Source organism: Micropterus salmoides, unplaced genomic scaffold, assembly GCF_014851395.1.
Source record: "Micropterus salmoides isolate LMB-PRFRI ecotype aquatic unplaced genomic scaffold, ASM1485139v1 Ms_hic_scaffold_2, whole genome shotgun sequence".
In the NCBI taxonomy this organism is placed as follows: Eukaryota; Metazoa; Chordata; class Actinopteri; order Centrarchiformes; family Centrarchidae; genus Micropterus; species Micropterus salmoides.
Genome location: NW_024041150.1, coordinates 21,439,656 through 21,464,716, shown reverse-complemented (window position 1 = coordinate 21,464,716; position 25,061 = coordinate 21,439,656). Strand labels below are relative to the sequence as shown.

The 25,061-nt window shown below is 40.8% G+C and overlaps 1 protein-coding gene across 4 annotated transcripts in view; it reads right to left on the bottom strand.

The window, feature by feature from the left end:
• Window positions 1-25,061, bottom strand: part of LOC119912975 (ADAMTS-like protein 1) — a 96,415-nt gene that overhangs the window by 26,290 nt on the left and 45,064 nt on the right. For 3 of the 4 annotated variants that reach the window (XM_038732266.1, XM_038732263.1, XM_038732264.1), the window contains exon 3: window positions 4,139-4,266. In XM_038732266.1, the coding sequence (XP_038588194.1) occupies window positions 4,139-4,266 (128 nt within the window). Of the gene's footprint in view, window positions 1-4,138; window positions 4,267-7,316; window positions 7,485-25,061 lie in introns of those variants that run through there. The other variant, XM_038732265.1, reaches the window with a different exon arrangement.

Sequence of the window (25,061 nt, the reverse complement as noted above, 5' to 3'; positions counted from 1 at the left end):
CGTAGGTTACGAGAAAGTGGTTAAAATCTCACAATTCCTGGAGCACATAGGACATAACTCACAGACTTTGACCCTGCTCTTTTCTGCCAAATATACAGAAAAGACACAACTATAGAGAGTTTGCTCATCAGTTAAATACACATACAAGACTGCATATAGAGTAAAACTAGCATGCCAATAACCAGACAAGAATGAACAAAAATCTATTGTAACCATGAAAAATTCACAGTAATAACATCTTACAATATTGGATATGCAGGGAAATTTGTCTGGCTCATAATGCCCATATATATGTCATCAACTCTTCTCGCTAAATTGAAAGTAATTGCAACCAGTGCTCCATTACCTTTCCCATAATATTGATACACTTGAGGCGAGTGGGCACATGAACATGAGTTTGTAAAGCCTAAAATATGCTCTTGCTGTGAGTTCTGCTATTGATCAGTTTAGGGAAAGAGCAGTTAGGCAATCTGAGAAGGGTAACATGAAGTTGAGAAAGATGCAGCGACAGCAGAAAAAGGGACTACTTGAGTGAGACGTCTCAGGAACTCCCCGACCAATATTTTGAAATGTCTCAACAGCTATTAGATGGATTGCCATGAAATGTGGTACATACATTCATGTCCCCCCAAGATAAAATGAAATAACTTTGAATATCCCTTAATTTTTTTTCCCCCTATCATCTAATGAAAATGTTAATATGCATTGGTAATACATTGGTTTGGTGTGGGATTAAATACTAGCAAAACTTATGATATTCCCATGATACTTCACCTGTGCTCTGTGCTAATTAGCAGATCTTAGCATGCTAACATGCTAAACTAAGGGGTTGAACACGATGAACACTATTCATGCATAAGCATGTTGGCATTATTTAGTTCAGAGTACCACCATGCCTAATTACAGACACTAGTTGCTAGCATGACTATGTAGACTGTGGTGGCAGTGGCTCAGGACGTAGAGCAGGTTGTCCACTGATCACGAGGTTATTGATTTGATCCCCACCTCCTCCTGTCCACATGTCAGTGTCCTGGGTTAAGACAGCGACCCCCAAATTGACAGCACGCTGCCATTTGTCAATTGTAGCCATTTACCATTCAGATTCTTGGTTTTGTTAGATTTTAGGTCCTCTGGAACTTAGAAACTAAGTTCCAGAGGACCTCTTTGGGGCTAAGCAAGGACTTAGATTTTCTTTATGTCTTCCTTCTTGAATGTTTTTATTCTTCCTTTTCTGCCTCTTATGATCGGATTTCTTGATTTAAAATTCTAAATGCCACACCTTGCCACACAGAGGGTGGTCCCCTATATTGTAAAGTAAGAGACATAATGGAGGTGCCAGGCCCAAATTAATTTAGAGCAAGTTAATTAGTCATTGCTACCAAAGGCATGCCAAAATGCAATGAGTTAATGTCACTGCCTGTAATTTCTGCAAATCAGTGACCCAGTGAATATTAAAATCATCCTTTTCAGCTATGAGAAGTTCAGCTTACTTTACAGTTCACCAAGACCATGCTGCTGTTGTGATGTTAGCTATAGTAGCAGGAGAGTATATCTGTCTGGGACTGTCTCCTGATCTCTGCATGTTAGCTTCGCAGCAGGAACTGTAGCGACAGTTTGCTCACCCACAACTTGGCTAACGTTGGATTTCTCTAGAATCGCATGCCGCTTCCCAGAACTGCTCATCTGTTGGTGAAAGGTTATCAATGGGATACATTATTTTTATTTAAGTCAAAATAATCTTGAGACTAGCCTCTTTTTATAAAAAGACTAATATCCAAAGTGTTTGCCAACCACGAGCCTCATAAATACAGCGCTTTCTCTTGCCATGACACCTAATCCATATGTCCACACTTGCTTCAAACCAGCTATGCTTTTGTTAATAATGGAGATTATGATCAAGTGAAGTGTGTTGGGCATTTGGGACTAATAAAGGCCAGGCGATCTGTGTTTAGCCTGTACTTTTCATGTGCCTTTTTAGGAGGTTTTCTAACTCTTGTGCGTTTCTGCATAAGCAGTAGGTCCTACGTGTGTGTGTGTGTGTGTGTATGTGTGTGCGTGTTTGCGTGCTGAAAGGTCAAAAAGTTGGAGTGGTATTGGTTTGGAGGGTGCTGCAGGCCCGTTTCCAGTCTCTCTTTCCAAAGAGTCACACACACATAAGGGGCCTTGTGCTGTGGTTTTTAATGACGCCGTTTGATCTGCCACCCAGTTCCAGGCTACTGCTGCCTCATTCCCACGCAACAGCAGAATGAGGTGGGATGAGGTGGGACGGAGGGTCTTACCCATATGCTCAAGAACCCCATACATTACTGCTACCGCCAAAGGACACACAAGTTTGTAACCATACCCGCTTGCACTTATATGAGCATGTACGTCTACACATAGCCTACATCCCACATAGAGCTCAAACCCCAAACACCTCTTAACACGTCAATTGCTTTTACAGCCAGTAGCATTCTGAGGTTTGCCTGACCAAAAAAGTCTGGGCAAGCAGAGAGAAATGGCTGCAGCTGATATCATGAAAATGAACTCCCCAAAAAGCTATTGACCTCAATGTTAACAGTGCAGAACATGGAGGTTCTGACAGGATTATACTTCTTATCTTGGCTTCCCAGTACCAGTGCAGACAGATTCATGGTTATGGCACGCTGGAAGCACCTTATAGTACATCGGGGTTGTGACCTCAGGCATGATCTCTCCTGTTTTGTCATGTGTCTTTGGACAGTTGCTTTGTTTTATGATCTCATTGGCTGCTCCTGTCACTGCTGGAGCTCCCTCTGAAGACCCCAACAGTGAAACAGAGGTGACTTTGGCAGCACTGGCTACCTTTAGTGAGAGAGCAATTCACTTGGGGAACTGTAAAATAGAGGAATGCAGTGAAGTCACCCTGCAGCGATTTCCCAGTCTATAAATGTGACAACGTTTCTATGGAAAACATACCCTCTCACTCCTTCTGTCCCCCCCCCCTTGTTCCTCAAACCCATTTGTAATTTACCACTTTTGCCCAGAACACTTGGCCTCACACTTTAATCTTGAATCCCACTGTGTCAGCCTGAACCTTAACCAACCAGGTGACTCCGGCACGAGGATGAAAGGAACAAGAGGTCCATTTGGTCTCAATACTTAAGCCGAGATGATGAGCAGTGGGAATCCGACTAATGTGGGTTCATTGCCTGCAGAGCCCAACTTCTATCACACGAAAGAGTTATTAAAAGTGACATGTACTTTGGCAGGGGACATTGATTGTTATGCTCTGATTTGTGAAGATACATGTCTGGGCCACTTCTGAAAATCAGATCCCAATTGTCACTGATGACTTCAAGATTTAGGCTCATATGGCCGTCTAGACAGTTTTAGGAGGTGGATGGGCAAGTGATCTCAGTGAACCCCTCAGGGCTATTTAACAGTCACAGTCATATGTATTTTGAGCACTCCCATTATAGCTCAAGGGAATGGAGCGACTGGTGAGATTTACTCACACTATTAGGGACGCTGTCTGGATTTATTTGGCAGAACGGCCATGAGGAACAGAAAAAGACCCCCCTCTTCAATCCCTCTCTTGAATCTTAAAGCCATAATATGGCATTTTAATGGAAACCAGTTGAACCCCAGTCAGGACATTGCTATTTTAAAAAGAGGAGATTACCTCGGATAGTGTTTGAACACACATTTACAAATTGTCCATGTGATGTTTCCATTTATCCGAAGGTCAACGAGGTTCTAACTTGAAATTATATCTATTCATTTTACTTTACATCCTCCTCTGCTGTGATATAAGCATCTCTTAAGACAGAGATTTATCACAGTTTCATTTTGCGAGTACTGTAGCCTACCCATAAATATCAATTTATGTCCTTGATTCTAATACAATATTGTTTCTTTACAATTATCTCAAAGTTGTATTTTTTCCTTGAGAAAGGCATTGTCTTTAGAAAGTTTACCAGGAAAAGTTAATCACTATCTACTTCAGGTGTAGTATCAGTTATTATACTGCACGTGATAAGGGTCAAGACAACTCTAAAAAAAGGCAAAAGGGATGCATGCAAAAAACATTATCATCACTCAAAGTGTTGCCCACTACATTGTCACACATGCTTTGTAGAGTGTGCATCAGGCTTTGAGGTGAGAAGTGGGGCCTTACTTGGAACTAAGGCATCGTCTGAGGGAGTATGAGGCGCCTCCTCCACAGGTACGGGAACATTCACTCCATGAGCCCCAGGCATCCCACAGAGTGTCTCTGTCCTCTTCTGATCGGGCCGTCCGAGAATTCTACACACACACCAGAAAAGAAGTGAAGAGTTCATACATTCATACCAATGCTATATTGTCTTAATTTATTTCTGCCAAAAGCCAACTAAACATTTAACACGATACAATTAAGTTATGTTCTGATCTCCCTTTTGCAAAGGAAGCTACCTGTATGCGTATTCCTCAGCCACATGAGTTGTGGAATCCGACATTTAAGCAGATTCTCTTGCAGAGCACACAAAAAAAAAAATCACCAGTACTACTAGTTGAATGGCTGAACTAGAGCTGCTGTAAACGAAACAGAAGTATATATGTGACAAGATGTAAAAGACTGCAAGGGGAAATAATCAAAAGCTCTGGACATTAGCCCCTTTGCATATTTCAAATGTGTGGGTCATCCTTTAGATTATGAAATGTTAGTCCTTATGTGCCTCTCTGTTAATTGCATCATGCTGTATTTGGCAGCAGAGGTAGGGATATGACGACAGGATCCAAAATCAATATCATGAGATGATGAATTTTACAACTGCAAGGACAATGTGCATCTCAGATGTAGAGTAACAGTCAAAAAGTAAAGATCTTCTCCACCACTCTATCTTAGATCCCCTCATTGGCGTTCAGGGTCTTTTGTATTTTCAGACTAGATTTGACTGGACTGTCCCACCTTGCTCTAAAGAAGCTATGTATTTGTAAGGCTGGCACTGTCCTCTGATGTGGGATCACATACTGCTTCATATGAGTTATGCTTATTTCTCTTGGCAGCCTAGCTCTTCTCAATGCCCTTTGCAGAACTGACTGAATGACAGAGAGCTACGTTGCCTGAATACCAGGAACAGATGAGAGAGAGTGAAAAGAAAATAGTTTGCTTTTGCTATCTAGAAGAAGGACAGTTTAGATTGGTAGGTAGGTATTCTACTCAAAAGCTGCCATTGAGACTGAGGCAGAGAGAAAAAAACGGTTCAATACCTGTTGAATGGATGAAAACCTGGATAATGGAAAGCTCTCAAGAGACTCTGAATCATCAGTCTCCTATGGCAACAGGAATGTGGTTTACAAGACTCAAGGTGCAAACACACAATAAAATAATCTGCCATTCAAGAGAGGGTTTAAGGCCATGAACAGGAATAGATGGATATAAGAGAAAAATATTTATTAATTAATTATTTTCAACAATAACCTGAACTCTTATGCAGTCTTTCTGGTGTTGGTGAACCATGAAAGAATAATGGAAGATTGCAGAAATGCAGCTTTTGTGCACTTAAGACAGGCTCCCACTACGGGATCTTCACACCACAGGGACTTAAAATCACAAATCCTGCAGATTAGGAGTGAAATGCGAGGCACAACATGCCCGCTTACACAGAGCACACCAAATAAAGGAGGGACTATGAGAACTTTATGTGCAACACCTGCTCTGAGCTGACAAATAGTTTACAGTGAAATGTCCAGCCTTAAATTTGACATACACGGCCTTGAGATTTTAGAGGAAAAACTCTGTATACGCCAAGTTATTTTGACCTCTTTGGCCCCGTTTCCTAACAGCATGGCATTGTGCTTTGTCTACAAAGATGAATGGATCTTGTAGGGGAAAGCAGATATAAGGTAATAACACTGCCCTGATTATTTTCTTTGGGTCACGGTAGCAAAAACACCCATGCTGTAAGCTGCAGAGCGCGGTGGTGGGTTCACGTTATTAAAAGTGCGTGGGGACCGATATAAATGGCTGTCAGTGCTGATGACGCCTGAGGAACAGCAGAAGGGAACGGCAAGACCTAAACATGCAGCCAACAGAGCATGCAGCCAAACACATCGGCAACGGCGCTACTTTCTGCACGGGCCAACTATTTCGATGTTTGGATCCACGGTAAATAAACACAGGCTGTGCTCTGGGCAGCCGGTTAGCACACCACCTTAATTCTCCTTTGAAAAGCAATCAGTGAATTTTGCAGTCAATTACGGCTGGGAGCTGTGTGTTGCAAAGCCAAGAGAGCCAGAGGCATAACAAGACTGGTGAAGAAAGAGGAGGGGAAGGAGATGAAGGGATGGAGATGAGGAGGTTGTTTGGCTGACTGTGCTGCTATTGTTCTGAATGAAGGAGGAGGAACACAAGGCTCCGCTAGTCGGATGGCCGTCCTGCTGGGATTTGGATCCAATAATCAAAAGGCTCGGATATCAACTTGGAGCCTTCCTAACCCTCCATCACTACACCTCCCGACTTTCCTGATCCCTCCAGGGTTTTGTCTGCACCATTTACACAACAAAGCATGTACATTTTAGGCATATTTGTTCTCTGGCTCTTTCACTATGAGAAAAACAGAGCAAGCACATGACCACAAGGACCTCTTGGCTGTCACCCATCTCATGTTTTCACATCAAGTGGAGAAGTGGAAATGGGTATATGATAAAAGACCAGTAATCTCCACATTATATGTTATTCTGATGGACAGATTCTATTTAAGTCACCTGTCAGCAGCCGAGACTAAGGACATTTTCCTTGAAGATGGAAAACTCCTCGACAGGGGAAAGAAACCCGACTCTGGTGCCTTTTTCAGACTGTGTCAATATACATACGATGGCCTTTTCAGTCGGCAAGACATACGATAGTTGCACATCTGCTGAATCCCTTGTCGTCTGCTCTGCACTGCACGGCACTGCACAGCACTCAACGTCATGACACAAGCGAGGCAGTCACTGTAATGTAAAAGGGAGTCCTAACCTCGGGCAAAATAGCTTGCTGACCTGTGCATGCATGACAAGTCTACTTTTGTGACTTAGATCCATAACGCAGAGGAAGCATGGTGACTCTTCAGTGGAAGCAAACAAGACAAGTCAGGTCGCACTGACTGCCTTGTTAAAGCTACTGTTGAAAGGACTCCAGGATCTGACGAATGCATTTCCACTGCAGTAAGTCACATAATAATACAACACATGCACACACACTTCTAAACAGTAAAGCAATCTATTAGCACACATGTTTTCTGAATGCATTACGTGGTGTGACAAGTATTTTAAGGGGATTACATTTTTCCAGGATAAAAATTGAGGGAGGGAAAAAGTAAACATTACAGTACCAGGATGAGAAGAGCTGTCACCAGTAGCTTGCAAGATAAAAAACCTTGCTCCATGCCTTTTCAAAGTGTGTGAGTCAATCACTCCAGTTCTGTGTGTTTGCTTGTGTGAGAGCCCGGTGTGTGACGCCCTCCTCCTCTGGGTCACTCTGTGTGTCCCGTCTGCCTGCCGTCTCCTCTCTGACTTGCTCCCGTCCTTCCTCAGGAGTAACTTGGGGAAGGGCAGCAAGGAAGGAAGAGAGGGAGGGAGGAGAACTGGGAGTGCGTGTGCATGTGTGCGGTACTTGAATGTGGGGGGGAGTAATCGGAGGGGGGGGGGATCCGAGCCCCACAAATCCTTCAGGTCTGGCACACTGACCAATCAATAAATGGGCCTCAGTCAAGCGTGCTAGTTCAAACAAGGAGCTGGGCCAGCAGCAGCCTCACAACTTCACACGTTTGTGTGTGAGACAGCCATAGAGTAGGAATAATGGCAGACATACAACAATTGTAAACCAATTTTCTTCCCCCTTTGATTCTTTCCATTTCTCCCCCTGATATCTCATATTTCTGTCTCTTATATTCCTCTGCTTTTCCTCCCTGCATGCCTTGCTCATGCCACCATTTCTCATGAACAGCTTTTCTCTGTCTACAGCCAGCACTCTGTTTTGGAAATGTCAAAATATCTCAAGTCATACGGTGCAAGCTAATCTGCTAGCGTGTTTACTGCCGGCTGACCGCTCTTGAATGTGGCTTTGACAGTGTTGTTATATGAATATCTTGAAAGAAAAAAAACGTACATAGTTAGCACAGTTAATGCTAACTCCAAACATACAAAACATACATCTCAATAAAACTGTAACATTAGGGAGCACATGACTTCATGTCCAGCTCAGGAGTTATATGTGAGACCCCCATGGAAATCAGATGACATAGTCTGGTCACTGAAGCTATCAAGATAGACTTCTCAGCCATTGTGACTTTTTTCTCCTATTTCTTTATGAGCTAAAGGTCTACTTCAATAGGGCCTTTCATAACATCTGGCAGTTTAAGCCAGTGAACATTTGCACTGTGGAGGTGGGGAACAAGCCAGGTGTCCCCTGGAGGGACAATTCCTCTGGTTATAGAGAAAAACAACCAGTAAGATGGACAGCTGTTGGCTCTGAGGGAATATACTATACACTGAGTAACTTTCCAGTTTTAACATTTGCAATGGCAAGACGCAAAAAAACAAAAGCAGAAACAGAAAGTTAAAAAAGAAATAGAGCAGTTAATGCCAACCCACTGGTGCCCCTTGATGTGCAGGCTATCATTCAGGCATTTCGACCCCGACGTTCCAAAGACAATAAAAACTCTGTGCCCTTCAAATCAAGACTTCAAATCCCCCCCCAATCAAACACCAAATCAAAAACCACATAATTGCTATCAATTAAGGCTGCGAGGAATGTGCTGTACTCTGAGCAAATAGTCAGCAACCTTAATCACAACATTGGAGCGGATGTCTCGAGACTTAACCAGCACACACACACACACACACACACACACTTATTATACTTGAGTTATACACAGCAAACCAGTTTTGAAGTCTTAACTTGCTGTTGACAGTATGGGACTTGGCTTGTTTGGCTTGGTGGTGGGGAATGTCTGTACATTCTCTGAACTGGGAAATTATCTGAAACGCACATCCACATGCACACACACTCAACTATCCACTTAACATCGGTGTATTCTGCAGTGCCAGCGGGGAGGGATGTGGACGTGCACGCTCTCACAGGCCTATGCAGAAATCATACCCCCTTGCACCCTTAATCCATAACCTTCTGATATTTGCTTTCAGAAGAAATCCTTCTCATATTTGCAAATGTCTGACTACAGAAAATAAACTGTGGCATCGACGATGTGCCCAGAGTTTAAAACTAAACACCCGAGGAGGAAATGAATGTGTTTGACTGACACTCACTTGGAGCCAGTTCTCTACCACAACATTGCTGGAGGTGTCTCCTGACAGTTTAAACAATAATCCATGAAGACGGTAAGGTGAGAAAAAAATGATATAGTGCATTGTTATTTTACAAAAGGGCAGGCTTGGATATTATATTGCATGAGGGAGCATGCAAGATTAGGAGAACTGATTGTCCACCTGCAGACACTCAAACACATTATTTTTGTAGATTTGGCCATCATTTCAATCGGTTATGATAACACTGTACTCCCTAAAGTAATTGCTAATCTGGGAACACTGCGAAATCACTCAATCAAGGGGAGCATCCGGGCAACCTTACAGGTTGTAAACAAGCCAGTTTAGCCAGATCAGCTAAACCACTTCAACTGCTACAACCAAGGGTCATATTACATACTGGAGTAGCCAAGTTACTGCTAACAAACTAATCTGCTAGCATGTTTACTGCCGATTGACTAGTTTGAGAAAGGGGTGTTATAGGTTCTTATTATAAAAAAGTCATAATGGCCACGTTTCAGTAGGAACTAATTATGAAAAATGATATTTATTGTGTTTTTACTACTGTGGCATTGAGCTGTGTCCTCTTCAATACCATATTACTCCAGCAGACATGGACCAAACTTGTGAAAGTCTTTTTCTGGCTGACACACCCACATACGGTATTCAAGAATTTGAGGGGAAATTCTGTGAAAACATAACTGTAATACAGAAATTGAAAAGAAAATAACTGAATGAATTCTTAAATATGGAAAAGGAAATGTAACCTTTCTATTTAGTTTGTGTCTTTTATCAACATCTTTTAACATTTTTAGAACTTTGGCATTGATTACATTGTATCAAAATGATAACATACTGTTTTGTTAAAACTAAATTAAGGTAAAGCAATACAGTACAAGTAGACAAGCTAGCAGGGCTTCCGAACAGTAGCCTACTGACATAACCAGGCAGTGGTCTGTCTGTAAACTGTGATGGGTGTTTAAAAAATGGACAGCTTGCCTTCCATGTTTTTTTTCAGCTATCCTGGTTACTTGTTTAAAACCTGCATTACTGATGGACTGCTCGTGTTTCTTGCCCCATCTGACTTATTTTTAGCGATGTCGCCATCTTCCCAAGATCACAGATATTAACTAGGTGATTACCAACTTAATATATACTTTTAAAAAGAGATAAATGACCACATTATATCCTTGTACTGACCAAAAGCTATTTAAATCAATAGGCATTAAAAACTCTTCCCAGGTTCCCTGTTGAGATGACTTATTTATACAGGAAAGAGGTTGCTGTCCAAAATATAAAGACTGCACGTGCATTTAAGAGCTTTGATCACATACTATCCCTCACATAAAGAATTTGGATGAAATGGAAAATAATAAGAGATATTAGCCTTCTACTGAAAACCATGATGTAGGAACATGTACCACCATGCTAAATTATCAGTCACATTGCCAGTTATTTCTTAGACCTTTTTTTTATTTTTTCCAAATAATATATCCTAATGCATACCTGGCAATATAATTGGGGTATTTTTAATTTCATACTTACAATACTCATCCATATGTTTAAGTCACTGCATATAACTTCAACAGAATGAGTTGATGTTGCGTATTCAGAGAGTTAAGTTAAATTTGCTTGGTGCTTTTACTTGTTGACATAATAACAATAAATGAGTTTCCATGCAGTTTGGAAAATTGAGGCAAAACATACGAGCACTGCATCTATCATCACTCACTGTGGGGTAAAATTACACTAGAAAAGCTTTCTCATGCAAAATTACATATAAATGTAAACCGACAATGTTATTTAGGTCTTGTAAAGGGGTCAACCGGGTAGCCTTTCCAAGCAGCACAAGTTTAACTGATCCTTTCCTCTACTCCTCTGTGGAGGAATAAAATTAAAAGATTGCCATATTAGGAGGTGATGACCTGAGTTAACAGGCCTCGAGTTCTCAGTAAGAGAGACAAATGAAGCTGAAGTTACCACGGTCTGACATTAAGTTACACTCAAGAGCCCGAACCCTCAGCTCCCACAAGGAGACATAAAGCGGGACAAATGGTAGCCTCCCACCACCCCCACAAACGATGCATGTGCTCCAGGCATGATTTACACCAAAGCCATTGTTTTAAAAGCTTTCTGGGCCACAGTATAAAATGTTTTACCAGTACAGGGGCTTTACGACCTGCAGCTGAAAATCAACCACACTTCCCTGTCCCCCAAAACCAGAGGATTAAAATAAAGATGTAATTCCCTGACAATCAGCTAACTCCAATTCAAGCCAGATGGGAGGTGAACTGCAAAACAGCAACTCAAAGTAAGCTGTTTTACAGCTGAAACATGCACTTTAAAATACTCCCTAACTCTCTTTATCCTTGACAGTCAGCATTATATCTTTCTTCCTTTTTCCTTTTATTAACTATTTGATCATGATTATTTACTATTATTTAATACTTGATAGGAAGGGAAGGTCAATTGAATTGTTGGGTCTACAAGTGATTCAAGCAATATTTGCTTTCAGTATTTGGTGGTAATCTGAAGATGACAAATTTACAGAGCCATAAACACACCTTCTGAGGATACTGTATCATGGTCGACGTGGGAGGAAGAACAGTGCTGCATGCAAAGCCATTTTTGGGATAAATAATGTGCTCAGGGGAAAGATGAACGCCAACTTGGCCATTACAAGACCCATCTCTGCTTCAGTCCAGCAGAGCAGACCTTTTGACTATGAACTCCCTTCAGCTCTGCAGAGGAAGACATTTGTTCTCCCAGGATATTGGTCCCAGAACTACACCATGAATGAGAACAAAATTGTCAGTTTTCATTGGTAGGTTTAACATTAAAAACTGTGAATATATTTTACATTTGCTATATACAAGACAACTAATATACAGCTAGGTTAACAATGGCATCAGTATATTGAAAATCATTCAATCAATTCATCTAGAAAGTGATCCTTTTTGATAAGGAGGTTTGTAGCTAAGACCTATCTGCTTATCAAGTTTGAAAATCTACAGCCACACTTCTGTCTCTGTGTGGCTAGAGCACTCATGCACAGTGATGCTTTGAGCTAATGTGCTGTGTCATTAGTTTTACAGGTATTTGGTCATGAACCAAATTATTGGACAAACAGAACTTTTGACCCGATGATGGTGCTACATGAACAGTCAGAGGATCACCAAAGTTATTAGAGTTAATTTTGAGAGGTATATGAACCAAATTTCATGGCAATCCATCCAATTGTTCCACTTGTTAAGACATTTAACTAAAAAACTAAAATATTAACCTCATGGTTGCACTAGAGAAAAAGTGAGGGGACCTTTGTGGAGCATAAATGTGTGTACAAAATGTCTTGGCTATTATTATTTCAACAAGTATTGGATGGATATCCAATACTTGTTGAAATAATTCAGTCTGGACCAGAATGGTGGAACAACTGACAGGCCAGACATTGGAAGGTTAACAATGACATCACCATATCGTAAACCAATTAAATCATTAATATATGAATAAACTATGTCTTGAAAAAGAAGAGGTTAATATGAGCAAAGACACATCTGCTCTTTTTAAAAAGCTAAACTAAAAACATACTCGATACACAATATTTTATAATAATTTACTGTACTCTTTATAGCGACATTTTGAATAAGCCAGTAACCACAATCTGATCCCACCTGAGCAAGCCTCTAAAACTCCCCATGGAGCCCACGGCTCAGAGGAGGAATGGGGCACGTAATTAAGAATCAGCAGTGACATTTACTGCTTCCTGAAACTACATTCATACGTTTTAGGCACCAAGCTTTTCCCATTAGCACATCCAGGAGAGCTCATATGTTTTAGCAGCTTTCTGGTGGTCACATAGGCTAACTCCATCAGGGTCCCACTACACTAACATCCCCACAAATGCTGCCGTCCTTAACCCAACCACTGCCACTGCGGTGTTTTAAAGAGGGTATGACAGGAGGGGATGGGCATAAATTAGCAGTGTAAAGCCGCTGGAGTCGGCTAAAATCGCCCGCCAAGGTGGCCTGGAAGGAAACGGGGAGCGTGGGACCCGCATCCCGATCTGGGCAGACGCTAAGCACCACGGCTTATTTATGGACTCCCAGCCAGCATCAACTTGACTGATCCCCTGTGTTTCAAAATGGAGACCATATTGCCATATCATCTGGATATTATAGCTTTTCAGAACAGTTTACACACTTTTTCTAAAAATTTACTTTATTTTCTGAAAACCCCAAAACAAATCAATTAAAACCAGCTGCAAACTTTACTGTTTGCCTTTTTATAAACAGTGTTGCACATGGCTAACTTGTAGGTTAAAGGGGTTGCTCGTAGTGATGAGCCCACAGACCGGAGTGTTTCCCTCTGCTCTACACAGAATTATAATGTCTTTCAGCTCAGTTGTTTGTTTTTTAGCCCGCAATGTTTTGGTTTTGGGCCACCATCACTGCTCTCAGTTGCACTGTTTTCAACAAAAAAGCTCTAAAAACACACTACCTGTCTCGCAACAGCAGACAAACAGTTAGGGAGTAGCTAGTAAGAGCAAGTCGCACATTAGCAGCTAGCAAACATTTCCCTCAGAAGTTGGTGAAGACTAAAACAGGGCTAATAAGGAGAGTGAACTGTGGACTGTGAGCTTTAGGTCTGCTGTGAGTTCAAATAGTCAACTGACATGTTATCCATAACAACTATAAGGTGATAGCATGTCAGACGTGTTTTAAGATTGCTAATGCCCACAAGTTGTCAAAAAATGATTGCAGCTTTAAGTTACATACACTGTATATAATGTGTATTTCTTAAAGCTATCTATAAATAAATAGCCAAAGTTATAAATTTTTCGAGGGCTCCATCTCACGTGATGGTGTTTTTGTTCATCAGATCTTAATAAATGTTCTCATCCTGTTGATTTCGAGGGAGATAAGTAACGGAAAAATGGTTGGTTCACTAGACCTAAATCTTGGTCTAATTTATACAATATAAATCTAGTTAGTTAATCTGTTTAGTTATTTAGTTACTGTGGACATTGTACATTGATTGACGTCACTGTACTGTAAATGTGCTAGCGTTGCCACTGTTCGTCTCTCTGTCCCTCCTCTACAGCCACATTCCCTTCTCCTCAGTCCCCTTCAATGTCAGTTTCCACCCATCCACTAGATGCCCTCAGACCTTTCCTCATCACTTGACAGCCCCACCCATCTACATACCTGTTCCCACTTCCCTCATCTGCTCTGCAGTTGCCTGGCCTTCCCCACCCACCTCCTTACCGACATATCTTCCATCATCAGCCTCCTAGTTTATATAGCGGCCCAGTTCCATTCATTCACTCTGTTATTTCACGCCATTCATTCAAACCTGTTACCTGTACCTTGTCACCTGTTTTTCACCTGTTACTGCCTGACCCTCTGTCTGATTATTTGGACTTGGACTCTCGCCTCCTTCATGGTCCTTGAACCTTATTTTGTAAATAAATCATTGAACGGCACAACTCTTCTTGGTGTGCATTTGGGTCCTTCCCTCGTCCCCCTACTCTCCCTCACTGTACCAACCAGCTATTAAAATTAAAATAAAACATCATGTAGGATCATCATGTAAGTCTAATAAAAAAGTGAAAATATGACTTCGTTTTGGGGCCTGTACTATGAAGCAGAATTTGAGGTTCGAGTTTTCAGTCCTACGTGTATGTAATGTGGGTGGGCTTTGAGTAAATGCTAGGAACCTAAGCCGTGATTGAGGTATGACCTTTCAACCACTATTTGAGCACTTTTTTATGCCATGAATGAATTTTTCATTGGAACAATATTTGGAACTGTGGGTTTTTTTGTTCCTTGGTGGACAACATGTCTGTGCATCCCCTCTCTCCTGGTCCCGTGAAACTGAACAGAAGACATCACTGCTCCATCTGGGGCTGTTCACATTCGACACGCATCCTGGCCCTGTCCTTTTTTCCCCCATAAACTCTTTCCTGTCTGAGGGACTAATTTGTTTTGGTTTCCTCACGCATTTCAAAATAAGTTAAACTAAAAGTTACATGTACGCCGTTGAAATGCATTGGGGGAAGAGAGATAGAGAACCCCTCCCCAACAACTGCGCTTCTATCTGGTGACATAATGCTGCAAGTCAGTGGCAGCCGCAGTTATAACATGGGAATTGTAATGATTGTGATCAGTAAACATGAGAATCGGTAAGTAACAGCTTGCTCTGTTTTATCTGATTGATTACTAACAAGCAGAGGGTGCTTCATTTATCTCTTGTTGACATGCAGTTGGTCGTTTCCAGACCAAGCTAATACGCCCGGGGAACAACAAGAGACATAAATGTTCATGTTTTACAAAAAAGAAATAATAATTTTCCTGATGTTCTACTAGTACAATATGCTTGAGGAGGAGGGATTCTGCTAAATTTGACAGCGACTACAAGTTGTCACAGCTTAAAGCTCATGATTAGGCAGCACTTTTGAGTGGTAGGGTAATGACTGAATACTTCAGCCACTGTGACGGCAATCACAGTTTGGATTTTGACCAAATCCGTTCTCTTAACAGCTCTTCAGAAGATGAGACGGTTTTCTGGATCGTCTGAATGTTACTTTATGTTTTTTTCTTTGTTAAGATGTTTGATAACTTAATCCTCTGCTTTGCTCCAAGGTGTAGTTAGAAGTAGTTTCTGTGACTCTTGATGAGTAGACACCCTGGACGGCTTGTTCAGGAGCCTGTCTGGGAAATTGTGAGTTAAGATAAAAAAAAATATCACAGCCGTTCGCGGTAATCAACACTGTGAAACCAAAGATTTTTGGCTGCAACAAGCTCCATCAGGACTACAGAACTGTAAATATGACATCCACGGTCATGTCAGGATCCAGAATAGGAGGAAGGAGAAAAGAGAGGGTATTACTGCGAAGAATGCGCAAGAAATTAAAAACTTAGATGAATACTCGTAAAATGCTGTGATTATCTACTTGAAACAAACAGCTAATTTGAGTCAATGTCACAACGCCAAGAGACACAGAACCAACATCCTGACTAATTACTGCGTTCATGACCAGAGGGATGAAGTTCAAAGCTCTAAAACGGGTTTTTGAACTGCAGACAAGAAACAGGCTCTCTTGTTAACCTCTTTCATACTTGCAAAAGGAGAGACAACAGTTCAACAGCATTTTTTTTTCGTGCAGAGACACCAAACAGCAGCTCCAAATAAAAAAGGCACCTGGTTTGTCTCAGCAGCTTATAATTCATGGTCCGCGAATGCGGAGTATTTACACTCTAAGCAAGCTGAAGCTTTTCTAGCCACAAAAAGACGTGCCTGATCTCCTGTATATGCTACGCACAGCTACGGTTTCAGTTTTTAACCTCAAAATTGAGTCACATCAGCAACATGTGTTTTTCATTGGCGAAAATGTATTGTGTGTTGTCTTTGGCTCTGAAGCGATCAGAGAAAGTGATAGTAATAAGATAAAGGTGGTCAAAGGAGGCTGTAGCCCTCAGAGCGTCCTCTGAAATCAGACATTTTTCACTTGGTTAAATAATGATGCAATAACAAGGAGAGCAAGGGTATGCTTCAGTTCCTTGTTATGACCTGTGCCTGACCCACAAATATGGAAACAATCAAAGAAAAAAAAAGAAGAAATGGATGACACCTCCAGCACACTGTTCCAATTCACCTTTGAGAAATAGAGAAACTCAGGTTTTCAGCAAAACACTTCTCAAGCAATTCCTCATTTCCTGATGAAGGCTTGTCTGAGGCTGAAACCATGTTGGCTTTTATTATTATTGTTTTAATATAAAGTTTCAAATCTGAGAAAAATGGCCTGGGCCTGTATAATGATGATGATGAGGGGTTCAAACAAAAAGTCTTTTTAGTTATATATCACACTTTGTAAACCTATGAAAAACATTTAACATTAAGTTTGTGGATGTGTAGAACAGATTTGGAACTATGTAAATCAAATTCGTGCACAATTTGTAAACACACAGCTACGAGAAGACAAAGAATGGCTTTTGTGAATATTGACATTTCACATTTCAGTACAAATTTGGCCCTGATCTTGGCTGCAAAAGAATGGACAAAAAACCCCCAGTGATAATTGTAATAGTAACAAAATTTTATTTAGACATGCTCAAACTTTAAAACATTTTTAATTGCCTAAAAATTCACAAACTTGAATTTTTTGACCTACAACCTGCAGGCTTTGAAATGACCATTTCACAAGCACAAAATCGAATTGAGCCTTATTTGATTCCGTGTCGGAGTCATCACTTCTTATGCAATCCACCTCTCTGTCCATGACTTGCTATGGTGCTGAGAGTGCTGACAGCTCTTTCAAGCGGCCACACTTCAACACATCGACTGGGCTTTGTCCTGCAGCACCCACATTTAGAGAGAGGAAACAATCCATCAGCCTGCCGCAGTGAAGCTCTACAATCAAGCATTCCTCACCCATATGCTTCTGTAATCAGCTGAGAAGCACACAGAAGATGCAACCGAGCTGCAGAAAAGGCTCAGGGAGGATGATGACATTCATCCATTAGAATGTGTGAAGATGAGTATACCATAAACTGATCATCATTTCATTTGGCTGACTTTAATACTCTTTGCTAACACAATTTGAACAGGAAAGACAGAAAACATCCTGAATGAGAGCCGTGAAGACAGAGTGGAAAAAGAGCACATACAGTGAGTCATTTGAACCACACACACACTTCCAATTCATCTGCATTTTCTCTCTTTAAGGCTCTCTTTTTCAGACTGTCACTCCATCAAGTCTTCTTTTCTCTTTCCATCTCTCTTGTGTAAAATGTACTGGCATTTCAGCTCAGCCTGTGAAAACCCATTGAGCAGATCAGAGATACGTATATATGGAAAAGGACACTCACATGCCCGTCCTGCACTTCTTTTCCAAAACCACTGGTATATCAAATACAGAGAGCTCACTAGTAGGTCAACATGGGAATATTGTTTTTTTCACTAAGGCCTCGAGATAAACACGACTCAAAAAAATACCCATCATCCCTCCAAATTTCCCTTCAGACTCCTGCCCGACAGTGAAGAGCAGCATTAGGGCGACTATTTGCCATTGGGGGGAAAAAGCAGGACAGGAGGCTGCTGTAGCAATGCAATGCCAAGTTTCAAGACACTCAGAATCCAAAAAGTACGACCACAAGATGATGGCAAAAGAAAACAGCTGACATCACTGCTCTGTATGTAACTAGAGCCGAAACAAGAGCGGCATCCTCGCCAACTGAAGAGGAGACCCATGGTGCCAATTGAATGCTGTACAGAGAAATTATTAATCTGTCTAAGGGGTATTAGCTATGTCTTCACTAAGTAGTAGTATGACACAATTATCTGATTACATTAGGACTATATTTACTTTATTTATATCTGTCAGTGGTGTTTGAAGTGGCTATAATCAATTATTTTTAAATCTGTCCAGATATTTCAGTCAAGACTATATCTCAACACCTTTTAGATGGATTGCAATTATATTTTGTGCAAACATTTATGGTCTCCAGGGGATGAATCCTACCGGTTTGTGTGATCCCCTGACATTTGTGCATTTAGTGAAATAAAAATGTAAAAATAATGTTGCTACACACATTCATGGCCACCTCAGGATGAATTGTGTCCATGGTGTGTGCACCATTATATATTTTCATTGGCCATTCGTTACAAACTTTCGTTTAGTGCCAATTAGCAGATGTTGGCAAAGGCTAAACTAAGATTTTGAACACAGTAAACATTATAGCCTCCTCGCTAAAAAAACAGCATGTTTGCATGCACATTCAGCTGCACATTCAGCATTTTTGCCAGGAACTGCTGGAGACCAAAAACAGAGCTAAAAGGTGAGTGAATACTGAACTTGGATACTGCACAGGGAAATGTCAAATAATATTATTAGTTACAGGATTGGTGCAATGATGATAGGTTTGCTGCTCACCATAGAATCCTGTATTTGTGTAGGGTATTGTGGGTAATGTGTTTGTGTGTAAGTGAGAGTTAGAATGAGAAATTGTCTGTATCGCAGTGTGTAATATCTAGACTGTATACGTAAGCATGCCAAGTAATACATCATTCCCTTGAATACACTTCGTGAAAAGTCTGTTTATATTGCAAAACTCACGCCTTTGGCTATGTTCCTTTATAGTACTGTTTAAATCTGGAAATTACATCAAGTTCCCCATTCACAGTTTACAAAACAAAATCACCCAGCGCACGCTCATGAGCCCTGCTTTAAGGTTAGTGTCAAGTCAAAGCTTGCCCAGGTGATGGAGATGGAGAGGAAACATTTGGATGCATAACTGAGGAGTAACCGCACAGGAAGAAAGCTGCAATGAATCAGTGCACCCCCATCCCATCCCACTCCCGCATAAAAAACCCTTCTACCCTGTTTTCACAGGAGCTTTTGGGCTTACAGCTGTTTAAATATGCTACTGTAGTGAACTCCCCACCACTGAGGTGTTATACAGGCAGCGGCTGTTCATTCAGTAAAACTGAACAGCGGGAGATGGAGAGGAGAGGAGAGGAAAAGAAAACCCACAAGCATGCTGGTCATGATAATGCCCAGAATTATCTCCTTCTATCTTCACCCCTAATCTCTTACTATTTCCCATTCTCTTTCTTGTACCTTGTTTATTTCTAAAGGAAAGTCAAAAATTAAGTAAATTAAGGACTACATTATCCCACATACACATGCAAATAAAGCTGGGGAAAAAAGCGCTTCACACAGTTAATGGGAAGAAAAAGAAGTAAAGGCACAGATTAAAAGGGGAAAAGGGAGAATGCTCTGCTGCTGATTTGTAAAATGTATGTAGATACATTTTCTCAAAGACACACAAATCAATGAGTGACAGCAATGTCATTGAAATAAAAAGAGAAAAGCTTTGACAGCTCAAGAGCAGCATCTTGTGTCCGAGAGACAAAACTACAAGTCATTTTAAAGCTATTCAACAGGTTGTGAAGACAGGCCGATTGATCTTCTCAAAATCATGTTTATTAAGTTGAATATTATGATTATGTTGCATATATTCTTTAACAGCATCCATGTGTCAATGAGCAAGAGACCAGCCAGATCTGTTGCTGACTTTGACCACTGACCTTTACAGAGAGGTCAGGAGAATGTTTCCTAGCGGGACAGACCAATAAAATATTCATTAAGAATATATTGCAAGGGTAGGGTTTCTACAATAACTCACACGATACTCTGAGCTTCAAATATCAGTTTCAACTCTGTATTGCCTCCTACAATAGCCTTGGACACACACACACACACACACAAACAGAGTCCATGGGAGGTGCAATAGCAGAAGGACAAACACTGACGATACTTGCCTGGATTGTTTGGGGTCGTCTATTCGCTCTTAAGTGTGGCAGAGGTTTACATAAACCCATAGCCTCTGGCATCAGGGGTTTAAAATAAATCCTCCCTCCCAAAGACCGAGCTGACATACCCATATATCACACATTTTAAATCATTAGCAGGTACTGTAGAGACAAAACACTTTCCTCTTGCTTTGCTATTGTCATCAAATTCTTGCAAACATGGCTGTGAGGACATACACAAACAAGATCTGAAAAGAGAAGCAGCCAGTGGGGCCCCTGTTTGAATGTATGTATGTATGTATGAGTGTGTGTGTGTGTGTGTGTATGTGTGTGTGTGTGTGTGTGTGTGTGTGTGTGTGTGTGTGTGTGTCAGACAGGAGCCGCAGGCTGAGATCATCTAGAAGGGCTTCACTCTACGCTTCCCTCTAATTGGTATACTGCGCCATGCAATTGAGGGCAACGCAACGCCAGGCCTTAAAACCTCTCCCTCATCCCTTGTAACCCCAACCCCCAACTCCATCTCCCACCCATCACTCGATCAAATATGGCAACGCGGTGAAGGATGGAGTGGAAGAGAAGCTCCTCTACTTCAGTCCGTCCCCTATCATTATCCAAGTGAGGTCATTCAAAAAAGCTGATTGTGAGAAATGCTGCTCATTTGCTTGCGGTTCAACCTGTAAAACCCAAGGCGCCACAAATCATAACCTAACAGCGTGCAGAACATTCTTAGGAAATAAAACCATGCTTAATATTGCAGGGGTCAGTAGGAATGAGCTGAAAAAGATGTTTCTCCTTTTTGTCTAATTTTGTTATATTTGTTTTTCATGTCTAACTGACTAGAGATGAGTAGCTCTCTGTGCAATATTAACAATTTCTTCAGTGATCAAATGATTGATGGCTTTATATTGTTGCCGCAGATATTCACATTTGGCTCCACGGCGATGTGAAGATTAATACCATAAATCACAGGGAGACTATCTTTACAGGCACACCGTAGAACAACACAATGCAGACGTTTCATCAAGGGGACAATGTTACCCGGATAGTTGTCTTTAGTCAACTAACACCCTGGCTCCCGGCCTGAGGCCTCCACACAATGTTTTCATCGCGGGACCTTCATCGTGCACTACGGGCTCATAAATCTGGAAGATTTGATGCTCCGCTGGGTCACCTTTCACTGTGATTTGGGTCGGGATTTAGGAAAAAAAGCTGGGGAAAAGGAATCCAGGAAGTTTGCACGCATGTTGCGACAGGATGCACATCCCGTAAAGCACCAGATGCTGCTCATTATAGGACTTAAAGATGCAAACATTCTTTTTTTGTGAAAAGGTCTTTGTCTATTTCTATTTCCGGCTTCTGAATAGATCTCAAATACCTCTTGTTTTTAGAGTAAGTATATTGAAAAAGAAAAACATAAAAGCCTGGTGAAACTTAGCTCAAAGCCCAAAGTTTTAGCCTGGTTCACAGAGCTGGTCAGGAAAAAAGCGCACACACAAACACGCTAAAATCTTGATCCTTTAAAATCTCTTTTGCATCACACATGAGCTTTGGCTTCTTTTGCTGTGCTCAACATATCAGCTTCTCCAAATTCAGTGTCCGGTGCATGCATCTGGGAAGCATCACTGGAATTAATACCACGTTGCCGGATGAATCAAAAAAGGCCCCGTTTCTTGAAGCCTCCGTGGTTTCTACGCTCATGTTCGAATCAGAGAACGGGCCGTGCTCACAATCAGTCTGAGAGCATTCGCAAACCTCACGCATCAGTACTCAGATTCGAGACCAATTAAGCCACAACCACAACACCGCCGTTGTTGTACAATGGAGAGGTCTGATCTGTGGAAGACCACAAGGCCATGTAATCTAAAACAAGCCACCTCAGATTATATGAGATGTTTCTGGGGGGGGGGGATAGTTTATAATAAAAGGCATGTTGCTGATTAGAGGACGATAAACATCCTTCAAACACATTGTGTGCATTGTGCTGCTGGGAGTTTTGCTACTGTACATGTCATCATTTTACCGTTTCCCCTAAAACTTTCTTTTGGATGCTTTGATTGTGTTTGTCAGAGGTCTTTGTGTACATTGGATTTGTTAGCACAGCTGTAGGTTTGCAATCAAACAACAAAAACCCAAGTAAATTAGCAGTAAATCTTTTTTTTAAATAGGCCTTCACCTGCTCTTGTGGTAAAGCCAAACTATTTGGCCTAAATAAGAGAAGTTTAGACAAACAATCCCAAGATAAAGAGATTCCTCTACATTAAATCTGCCTCACAACAGTTCTCCATCCGTTTCTTTCATCTACATTCAAGCGAGACAAGGGAGGAGAGGGCTTTAACACTGCTGGTGTGAGTTCATTGGGAATTTACTAACCCCCAACTGTTGGGGAATGAGAGAGGTAAACCAGAGGCATCAGTAAAACTGACTTTGTCTTTCTGACACACTGAGGATGGTAGTGCTTAGAGAAGGAAACTTGTGTTGGTTACAGATTATTTATCATATTGTACTATAAAATGTTATATTTTTACAATCTACATAACATATACTGTGTATTACCACACAGAGAACATTACTTCCTGGCTACTCTGTTTGTGACATCAAAACAAAGTATACATTCAGAAAGTGTCCTTAAGCTAAATATTTGTTATGTATGTAGCATTTTATTAATTATATAATGGCAGTCATTTGAAAACTACTTAAGTTGTACTTAAATGGAAAATTTTCCTGGTGTGTTTGAACGTATTTTTTTGTACTTGAAATGTTACAGTATTCTTTTGTAAGTATACTTTAAGTGTCAAAGGCTCTGGAACTTGTGCTTTACTTTTGATAATATTTAACCTTTGTGTCCTAAATAATGTTAGGATCAAATAATCAAATAATAATAGATATTTAACTTTGCCCTATTTGCTGTGCAGGTACTGAATGTAATCAACATAGTTATCAGAGAGGCAGAGTTAAGCGCCAGCCAAGGATCATAAAATTCTTCAAGAATACAAAATACATCCTGGCAAGCTCTACTGCCCTGTGGAAGATTAGTGTGTGTGTGTGTGTGTGTGTGTGTGTGTGTGTGTGTGTGTGTGTGTGTGTGTGTGTGTGTGTGTGTATAAACATGAGATAGTGTGAGAGTGAATGAGAGACTCTTCACCTACTGTCCAAAGAGATCCTTAAATTATGCTAATTGGAAGTCAAAGGCTAACCTCCGTGTTGCATAAAGATTTTTGTGTAAGTATGTCTTCTTATGTTACAAGCACTGTTCACTTTTCAGCTTGGAAGAGTGTCAGGGTCATTATTCAATTTTGTGGTTTGTGAACAGATTATTTTCTCTCCCAGGGCTCCCTAAGAGCGAAAACTATCTGTGAGTGTGGGCAGGAGTGTGTGTGTGTGTGTGTGTGTGTGTGTGTGTGTGTGTGTGTGTGTGTGTGCCTGCTGTAGGTCTGCACACATATTGTACACTTCATGGTTTTGATTTTCTCATGTTTACGCTCAGAGTGCTTACACCAGTTTGCAGTGATGGGTTCTCAGCATGCACCAGAGGGAGACCACCACGCTCTCACTGTGAAGACTAAAACCTTCTTTCAATATGCTGTTAAGTCCTGTGCAACCAGAGATGTCGAGTTAAGCACCCGCCTATAAAAAAAGAGACCCTAAAATCCTCCAAGAATACACAGCTTAAACACAGACAAGCTCCACTTTTATGCCCTGGAGAACAACAGAGTTTAAGTTACATTTTGGAAACAAAACGACTCACCCTGAGGTGAAGGACACTGTTGTTAATTACAATACTTCAAAAGCTGAAATAAATGCTGACCCTTTTATGAATTTACTGCTTGTCTGTTACAGGCTGCTTGACTGTAGTCACCACCATGTGGGTTATGTCTTAGATAACAAAAACATCTATTGCAAGGATGATGGGACCGCAAAATCCATTATGTAGTTAATATAATAATCCCCTCATTTGTGCTAGGATAATGTTTAGGATTAAGAGGCATCGAGATGTTGTGAGATAAAACTTTATTTTCTAATACGATAATGTTTTGACTTATTTTCATATATACAGTAAATCATTTGATGTTCCTCATCATTTGATTCCTTTTGCATTGTCTGATTTATTTGTTAACATCTCTACTTTGATCAGTTGTAACACTTGTTGCTTCAAATGTAGCCAGCAACCCTAATTAAAAATATGTTGTTACCGTTAACAACTGTCACCCCTCCCCCTTTTGAGTTTAAATACACGTTTGCAGGTCAAAAATGAATGATCAAATATGGAATAATGTTACAAGAGATATAATTTCCCTCAATAACAAAACAACAAATGTTTAATAAATTATTGAATTCATTTGAATCACAAATGAATCAGCACCTCATTTTTCTATTAAGATATTTATTTTGTTGAGGAAGAGGAACTGAAAAACATATTACTTAATTTAACTCTTGCATTTTGTTGGAAAAAGAGTTTATAATAATTGTTTTGAATGTTCTGCCTCAGATTTGTGAAGTGA